This window comes from Rhopilema esculentum, chromosome 13 (assembly GCF_057945365.1).
Source record: "Rhopilema esculentum isolate cy_ngs chromosome 13, ASM5794536v1, whole genome shotgun sequence".
Taxonomy (NCBI): Eukaryota; Metazoa; Cnidaria; class Scyphozoa; order Rhizostomeae; family Rhizostomatidae; genus Rhopilema; species Rhopilema esculentum.
In genome coordinates this window covers 7,796,198-7,805,635 of record NC_142827.1, presented here as the reverse complement: position 1 = coordinate 7,805,635, position 9,438 = coordinate 7,796,198, and the positions used below count along the sequence as shown (strand labels likewise).

General features: G+C 38.1%; 1 protein-coding gene across 3 annotated transcripts; it reads left to right on the top strand.

Moving 5' to 3' along the window:
- The first annotated feature begins 266 nt into the window (after positions 1 to 266).
- Positions 267 to 8,284, top strand: LOC135692126 (uncharacterized). Of its 3 annotated transcripts, XM_089112170.1 has the most exons (5): positions 377 to 518; positions 742 to 841; positions 2,302 to 2,657; positions 3,943 to 4,077; positions 5,937 to 8,284. In XM_089112170.1, exons 2-5 carry the CDS (start codon positions 819 to 821, stop codon positions 7,019 to 7,021), a joined length of 1,599 nt encoding a protein of 532 aa, XP_088968296.1. In that variant the 5' UTR covers positions 377 to 518; positions 742 to 818; the 3' UTR covers positions 7,022 to 8,284. The 3 variants fall into 3 exon arrangements, with proteins under 3 accessions (XP_065066237.2, XP_065066236.2, XP_088968296.1); XM_065210165.2 differs by lacking the exons at positions 377 to 518; positions 742 to 841 and adding an exon at positions 267 to 366; XM_065210164.2 differs by having other exon boundaries at positions 375 to 841.
- Positions 8,285 to 9,438: the final 1,154 nt, after the last annotated feature.

Genomic DNA, 9,438 nt, shown 5'->3' with positions numbered 1-9,438 from the left:
CTTGAATAGCTGTTGGTTGCCCCCCCCCCCCCCCACAGACCTCCGACCCTCTCTCCTTTACCTGGGCTTCCCTCCTACAACAAAGCTTCGCCATTGGCAAAACGACGATTCCCGATTTGTTTAGCACCAAACTTTGACACCTAAAACTTTGGTGCCCTTTCTGCAGTTCCTGCCCCCACCCGATACAGTCTCAAGAACCTGCATCTGTGCCCGTGAAAAGAACAATAATAAGAATAAATAGAAATAACAGGAATAACCAGGAAATATCTTCAATACGAGGTTGGGGATGACATCATCCAGAATTAGTTGTTTTCAAAAGGATGTTGTAATTTAGTCTGCATTATGGTTTGTGAAGGCAAGTGAAAGGTACGTTCTGTTTCATTTTCTGTTTACCTCTCTTTGTTTGTAGCAGAAAGAGAGAATGAGAAGACCGTTTAGTTTGGTATAGGCAGACATTCAAGAGATTCGCTGTTTTGTTAGGGAGAGTATTCTATTTTAGGGGAATTGGCCAGTCAGCCCAGACTGGAAACTTTGCTTCTTGCGCGGGCAAGTTTATTTTGAAAATTTGAGACTGCGCGCCTGAAATCATGCACTCTTAGTTATTTTTATTGTTAATAATGTTAAATCCTATTGTCAAGGGATCTAGGGGATTTTGCGCGGCCAATATGCAAAAGCGCGCAGAGGTGTGCGCGGGCAATATATTGCGGGCGCGCAGCAAAGTTTCCAGTCTGGCAGTCAGCCAACCCAAAATAATTGTCAATGTGTCCCTTTCCTTGTCAAGCCAGTTCGGCAGTTCCCTTCAAGACTTCAAGTTAGCTATGAATTCTGGAGAGCGATACAAGTAAGGAATTATAATTTAATTCCTTTGCAAAAATCTATTTTCTGTTGAAAACATCCTACCACATGGTCAAGAATCATACGTAGGGGAATCCCGGCTGCTCTTTCAATCATATACGCCCTAAGACTACATCCAGTCGTTAAGTTAAAATGAATTACATTAGTATTTTTGTTAAGACATTCGTGGCTGTGTGGTGTTCCTATAGCTTTGTTTACATACCATTGAGGTGCGATACATGCTACTTTGAAAAAGCCTTATTTACATCTAATTTTCTAGCCTCAAGTGAGGCAAATGTACTGTTTTTGTTAAGTTACTGCCACGTTGTAAAGAGCCTCTTTTCCTAAATATTGTTACTTTACATTTAAAAATTATTCTCCTATATCGTTTCTTTACAGTATAACATGTAATTTGATAGTCACATGTTGACACCATTATTGGAAAGTTAGTTCTAAGAACTTAACTCTATCATTGGCTCATAAACATATTTCCTTCTTACTCAAACGATGAGTCAGAATCACCCAAAAACCTAACAAAAAGTTGCCATCATGCTGATTTGCTTGTTTAAATTGCTTGCAAACCCAAGATGCTAAAGGTAATGCTAAAGGTGCAGCCAAAAACTCTGAAAGTCTATTAAATTATATACTTGAAAAGTTATAAGTACTGGCACGGCCAGGCTTTTCAGCCCCCTTTCTGGAAACTTGTGTCTGAGATGTGGGAATGTTTGTGCACCCAAGGTCATGTCAAGATTGGCCATACTCTGACAACTTGAATAGAAAAATGCTTTCAAACAAAAAAAGATTTCAAAAACCTTTAATTCAGTCTCATAACAATTATTAAGTCGTGGAATATTGCCATGTAAGACATCTAGAAGTAAATCTTAATGGGAAGAGGCTTCATTAGATTTTCTTTCCAAGACTAACTTGGATATATGGTAGAAGTAGATTATATCTTGCATTTAAGCCATGAAGTTGATACTTCATAGATTGTTGACCCCTCGTTTGTTGGGGCAAACTGGTAATAGGTTTTTTAGGATAATATACTGGTTAATTTCTCACTAGATTAAGTTATTTACGGTAAGTATGCACTTTTAAATTTTGGTTTCTTAGTCAATTAAAACTATCAACACAAGCCCCCCCCCCCCCCCCACTTTGAAGTACTGTCTGTCTGCAATACCAATGACTCACACCAGTATTTCAATAAATATCATTTTTGGCACCCTCAAAATGACTTGTATGGTTAAGAAATGATTTGGGATTTATGTTGCACAAATTTTTCTCATATTCACCTACCCCAACTTTTTTGATTTTATGTATTCTAGAATTCAAGCCTTTTAATCAAATAGTGGCTTAAAATAGATGGCTAGAAATTTATCAGTTGAAATTCAAAACAATTCCTTTCTTTCCTACTGGGATGTGTACTTTATTGAAATTTTCATGTTTTTATGGAACCTCTTCTTGTTAAAGAATGGATAAAACAAATGACAAAGACCAACCTGAAAAGAAGGACGATGAGGATGTTTGTAAAGTTGAAACTAACCTCGGCGATTCAAAAGAAAAAGAGCCTTGTAGTCCAACAAAAGCTGAAAGGCAAATTAGTTTTTGCCGTAAGTTAACAGAAGAGAAAGATGGGGTTGAAGGAAGCAAAACAGGCAGTCATCCTGGACAACATTTGGTAGAGCAGGAAACGGCAGGGCAATCTTGGATGATGAAAAATGTATTAAAAGAGGTTGAGGAAATTGGAAATATCACAGGCAGTGCAACTGATGAGGGTGAAGGTGCAACTGGTAAAGACTTGGTCCGGCAAAGTGCCACTGAAGAAGGTGAGCAGGTTTCCCAAAAGTGGTGATGTTGCAAAATAAATTTTGAGAATTTTGAATTTTGATCCCACACCCTTGAAGAGCACCATCAAATACCTCTAAATATGCGAAATTTGTTACGTAATGACTGAGGTATGGCTACATGTGTATTGGCTCTTTCCCCATCAAACCTCTGTATTTTTGTCTTTGTTCAGAGATATGTCAACCAGTTTTAGATATATTTGACTAATTTTGCGTATTTGGTAGTATTTTGGCCTGCTCAGTTATTGAGCATAGAGGACAGCTTAAAATGACTGATTAAGTGCCTAAGGTACTTACTTAATAAACAAGTTTCAGGGCTGCTGCTTATTTGCCTCCTGGGCACTGATAATAGGAAGAGTTGAGATTTTCAGCATTTTAATTTTTTTGTCTTTATAAAGAAGCACCATACATTACATTTACATTTACAAAAGTTATTTACATTTAATGAGAAAGTGAGTAACTAATGGGTATCCTCAGGGACGCTGGAACAACCAAGGGGCAAGGGGGGCAGGCTTGAGTAAAAGAACATTTGAAAGATGATTCCCAGCTTCTACTAATTCTTGTGTAAATGCCATTTTATTTCGATATTCTGTAGGTATCTTGAAAGTTGGCTATCTTTTGGCATAAGGAATTATTTTACAAGTTTTGAAAAATGTTATCATGAATTAGGCACTACAATCAGAATTTCATATGAATCTCCCTGATTATTAGAAATGGACGGTTTCAAGGGCACTTTAATGAAAAGGACACTTTAATGAAAAGTACACTCTGGCCCTCCTTGCCCCTTTTATCAAAAGGCAACAGGGGCGATTGACCCCCCACGCCCCCTTCTCCGGTGTCCCTGGGTATCCTCCATCATGATTTGTTTCTTGTTTCGAATTCAGGGTTTCATGATAAAGTAGGGTCAAGCTTACTAAACAATAACCGGAAGATTGGGCCTTTTTTAGTTCTGGGCGTTTATTTAAGTCATGGGCGCTTAATCGGTCATTTAAGGCATACATATAGATATCTCTATTGGTCTATAAGCTCAAACAATAAAATAAATTTTCCGTCTTGCGAATGTGGGAGGGGTTCTGGAAATTGGCAAATTTATACACTCAAGCTCTTTCCTTGCAAACCAGATTAGTTCAATGGAAGACGAAGAAATTCTAATTGTTTTCTGTTATTAATCCTTATAGGAAAAAAGTAAATCACAGTAGACTATTTAAAATCTTCAACGTCGCAAGCGTTATGTGAAGTCTAGACTTATTATTTTTTTTGCCACCAGATGATATCAGAAAACTCAAAACTGAAGAAGATGACGAAAACTCAGTTTTGGTCGAAGGAACTTGCGCAACTCCAGCAGATTTCCGTGCCTGGAAAACCTCAGAAGGTAACGATAAAGAAGAAGATACCCAACAAGGTGATTATTATTTCTTTTCAAATTCGATGCTGCTCTTTGTTGGGACGTGTTATACCTTTTTAGCAATGCACAGCAATGGCAGCCTATGAGAACCAAGCTTGTTAACGCCTGGCTCTTATTGCTGCATTCGACCACCAGTTCTGCACATGTCTGTCCCAATCATCTTTAGAAAATTGCGTATGTAACTGTTATCAAGCGTTTGGCATTTTGTAACTGGGGCGGTTGAGTTTTTTATACAGCTCTTAACCAGGGGCGGCGTGGGGTGGTATTAAAGGTATTAGTCTAATACCATTTTATTTTCAAAGGAAGGCGACTTTGGGTCTCTGAGATTGCAGGAAATTTATTTTGCTTTTTGTACGCTGCCACTTTTTCACAACAATTTTATCGATGCGACCAGCTCTATTCATATAGCCAAGTTATATTTGCTTTTCTGTTCGTTGAATGAAAGCTTTCCTAATCCTCATTGAAATCTTTGAAAAGTGTAATCCATGCCATAATCAGCAGCCCTGGCCATGGTATTAGCCTCCAAAAACTAATACACTGCCCCGAAATTTCTTTTGTCTGTTGTGGTCTGCATGACGTGAATTTCTCTTGTTGAGCCATGGTAGAAGAATGGGTGAACAGCAGTAAGGTATTAGTTTTTCATTTCTAATACTACGAGGGCCACTGTCAGTGGAAGAGACGGTGGAAAGAGCCCCAGCTCTATTCTAAGGCCTCAGCTTATAGAAAAAATATTTCTGGAAATTAACTTTATGAATTTACAAAATGTAGCTGTACTTTTGCTAGCAATGCCTTTGGATAGATAATTTGATTGACAAAATTTAGACACTGAATATAAAGAGCAACAGTCATGAAATAATTTGTTTAAGCTAAAGGCAGTTGTAAAAGTTGTTTTGTATGAACTGTATGTTTTGTAAAACTTCGATTCTATATGATTGTAGAGTCATAGGCAACATTCTCACATTATTTCTCTCGGTTTCTCAAATCAAATGATACATCTTACGTTTTTTTGCTGCATTACTCTAAAGTAAATCGCTCGCTTTATCGTAATAGAATCTCATTCGCGGGCCAAAAGCCTCATGGTATTAGAATTAATGGGCTAATACCTTGGGGCTCCATTACTGGGCAGCAAACCGCTGTATCAAAACACGATTTCGCTCGTGTAATTTGCCGCAGCCATAATTCATTTGTATTTCGTAGGACCGATCCTTCACCCAAAACTAGTAGGATGAACTACATTACCACACAGTCATCAGTGTCTGGGGGGAGACAACGGGGGCCAGTGCCTTCAAATAATTTTGTAAGATATGGTATTGCCAAAAGCTATTTTAAACCATCATATCGAAAAGTTCATTTTGCCCACCTTCTTAAATAAGAACATATAAGCTCCACCCCTGTTTAATAGTTTCAGGACCTTGCAGGGGGACCTTCTTATGTCTTAATTTCGGAGGCTAATACCAATACTTTTCTACTCCCAGCCGCCCCTGCTCTTAACCGAATTCTTCGTTAATGTGGAGAGTTTGCATCAATCCACTGAATGTTGTCTCTTGTGTGCTCCTTTCACTTAACTGGTTTTCTCTGTTCTAACGACCTGTCACAATCAATTTAGTCCAATCAGCTATGTTTTGCCTCACTCATACCTCCTTTTTTTATCCAATAGCCAATTCTAGATATTATAAAACTCAAGGATAAATGTTAACAATAATTACTGAAGTATCAAGGTTCGAGGGAAATTTTAAAATTAAAACGTTAAAACGTAGAATCGCCGCAACCATCAATGAATATTTTCAATTTTCGAAAAGCTGGAAAAACATTATCTACCATAGAAAATGTATAAAAAATTTCTTACACGTTTTCAGAGTGTCGAAATACTTTGGTTATCTGGAAAATATCAGGCGTGAAAGAATATTCCAAAAATCAAGAACCTATATCTAAGATTTTGGGATCTCTACCAACGAATAAGATCATAAAGGAGATTGACGAATGGACACTTTTAGGAAGAGGTGAAAATGTTGATGTTTACCTTCATGATATTTTATCATCGCGGAAACATGCAAACTTTAGGATTCGTAGAGACACACGGGACAGTAAGAATCCACGGTTGTTTGCTGAAATACAGAACGTAAGTACTTCAAAGATTGTAATTGTCAATGGTAACAAGGAGATCAAAGAGAATCAGATAATGGAACTTGCCAATAACGACCAGATTAGTATTGGTATATTTACATTCCTTATAGAAATTGTAAAAGGTGGAAGTAAGTCGAGTCAATACGAGATAGAGTTTAAAAACATCCTACAAAGTTCCGCGCCAATGTACAACGCACGTCAGATTTCAATGGAAATGAACCCGCAGGCATATGGGATGCCTAACTGGCATCAGTATCCAAGTATGAGTATGGGTGCCATGAACAGAGGTATGCCGGCTGATATGCCCATGAGTAGAGGTATGCAAGTTGGTATGATGAGTGGTATGAATAGAGGTATGCCGCCTGGTATGATAGGTGGTATAAATGGAGGTATGCCGCCTGGTATGATAGGCGGTATACATGGAGGTATGCCGCCTGGAATGTTAGGCGGTATAAATGGAGGTATGCTGGATGGTATGCCTGTTGGAATGTTTGTAGGAACGCCAGGTGTTTTGCCTAATGCCGGTATGGCTGGTAGTATGCCACATATGATGGGTGGCACTGCAGGTGTCGGTATGCCTGGTAATATTGCAGGGATGCACAGCAATTATGCAAGTATGTCTGGCAACGTTGCAAGTATGCCTGGTGGAATGATGGGAGTACCAGTTGGTTTTGCAACTATGCCAAGTGGTATTGGAGGTATGCCAACTGCACGAGATGGTGTTTATCCTGTGCAGCAACAAAGGTTTGCACAAGAAAATGATGAGTCGTTGGCACAAAATCAGTGCTACTACTCACTCAAAGAAACGAGTAAATGAGAAAAAAAGACAAAGTCATAAAGGATTCTTATCTCACATTTTTGTAAAAGGAATGGAGTTTATTTATTGTAGAACAGAACAGCGTTTGAATCAAGTAATAGAATATCTAGATGATGGTAGAGTTTTTACGACAATAACTATTAGGTGTCTTTAGTTCAGAGAGCTGAATGATTTCGAGCAGTTGTTCCTTTGGGATTCATTATAATATGAATCTGTTGCAGTAGATCTTGCAATTCTTTATAAAGTTAAGGCTACATTGCCGATTGTGGTTAGAAGACATTTGTCACAGTCTGGCTTTATTTATTGTCGTTGCTCTTGATGTATGATCATATAAGCATGATAGCAAGATCGCAGTATTTGATAATTCCTCTCTCGGACGATCTTTCATTTCTGAGTGAGCTTCTTTAAGTTTGTACCCAAACCTCTACCAGAATACAGCACTACCAGAACTCAAGTCTTCAATGATGTTCTTCTCATGTACGAAAAACCGTTCGTTAATTCAAGATCATTGCAAGCAACATCTTGACTCGTGCTGTTGAATATAAAGCAAATATTCATTTGGTATCAAACGGAATGACTTCATAGCAGTTTATCTTATATTTGGTAAATATCTAGCCTAATTATGGCAACCAAACAATGACCCTCGAATATTAGTCTTGGATCTTCTTAGACGAAGTGGTCATTGTTTTTACAACACGTTCTCTCACAGCTGATTGGTTCATCTGATCAATAAAAAAGGTCACGGCCAAAAGTAACAAAATTAATTAGGGATTACAATTCTGTTCTCGATATTTTCTTTACCCGATGCATCTTTCATTACTGGTCGGTATCACAACACACAAAGAATTCAACCTATGCACAAGAGCCATTTGTGAACAATCGTTCATTTGATACTACCGGCTAAAGTTATTGTCTTGTTTCAACTTAAATCATCTTCGTCGCATCTTCGTCGTAAAATCGCCTCGATGAGAGGAATAATGTAGAATGATTTAACATCATATATATACACCGTACACAGAGCAAAAAATACTTGGAAGCATATGTTTTTGTCTGAAGCTCAAGAACAAGGCATTTGGGTCTACCATTTCTCTGATTTCAATCAGTATTCCAAAACAAGGCGAATTTCCTTGCTCGTTAAACGCCCTCTGTTCAGCTGATTAAAGTGGAATCATATCCCCTTTATAACGCTCATTTTATTTAACGTCCCATCAATGATTAAGTGATTTTAATGCCCATGGCGTTTGATAGAGGATTCGCTGTATAGAACGAAATAAATAGGTGAAACTTCCTATTTCTTTTATTTCCAAAACATGATATATGCATTGAATATACATATGCATAATTTTGACTGGATCTAGCCAGTTTATTGCAAATATGCCCACATATTGCAGCATACCGTGGACCTTCCTTAGATCAATACTGCACAACATCGCAGTTGGTGAACGGCATCTTATGTTGATGTGCAAATACATTGACAAAATAAGTGTCTATACCAGCGAAACCCAGCGTATTTTTGCAATTAAGAGAGAATTAAAGACTGTCTTGCTTTCACTGATTTCCCACAATAAAACCTTTGTAAATGTCACTGCTTACAACTGTAAACAACAATTGCTACGTTTAAGATTTTATGAAAGTATGTAGAGATTTTGACAATGTTTTGTATTTAGATCTTTGTTATTTGGTTTTTCGCGCTTATAAAATTTCTTTGAATAAATATATTTAGAATAATAAGAATTGAATAACAGCCTGCAAGGTTTCTTTGTACTGAGCTCTCCCAGAACCACTGCTTTCGGGCGGGATGGACACGGACGAAAAAGGGCTGCGGAGCAAAAGGGCTGCGGAGCAAAAGGCCTGCGGAGCAAAAGGCCTGCGGAGCAAAAACGCTGCAGGGTAAAAGCGATGTTGGTATCTCAAGCATACATTGTTGCCTCCTGAAACTGTATAGAAATCAAAGGCCCTAATGAGGGTTTTGTGGAACACCAATACTGATGTTTCTTATATATAGCTGATGATTAATGATACAAGGCCTTCAAATGGGACTGTCTATAATTAATGTTAAACGTGTTTTAACAAAATTGATGGTGGAGGGTGAATAGGAGTTTTCAGTAGCGATCATCTAAAAAGGCACAATGCAGCTCGGGCCCAGGGGTGATTCACAAAACTGGACCCCCTTTAAGAAAATTTCCTGTGGTCACGCCCTTCACCTCCAGTCTCCCGGAGAACAAGAGAAACGCCATTTTTAGGTACAATTGTTGAAAAAGTTTTTTAAAGATTTTGACAAGAATGTGCATAAACATTTTACATAAGTCAAGGACATGTGGACATTTCTCTATAGCCGTTGATTGCATATAAGTAGCTAAATAGTGACTTTTACATTATAAAAAGATCTTGTCTTGTTACTTTATTGCGGGCCCCAT

Bases quoted from the DNA above. Each gene is read 5' to 3' on its own strand.
- LOC135692126 (XM_065210164.2), top strand. From the start codon at position 618: ATGTTAAATCCTATTGTCAAGGGATCTAGGGGATTTTGCGCGGCCAAT. The intron at 842-2,301 runs GTAAGGAATTAT...TTCTTGTTAAAG, and splicing joins AATTCTGGAGAGCGATACAA to AATGGATAAAACAAATGACA. The intron at 2,658-3,942 runs GTGAGCAGGTTT...TTTTGCCACCAG, and splicing joins GCAAAGTGCCACTGAAGAAG to ATGATATCAGAAAACTCAAA.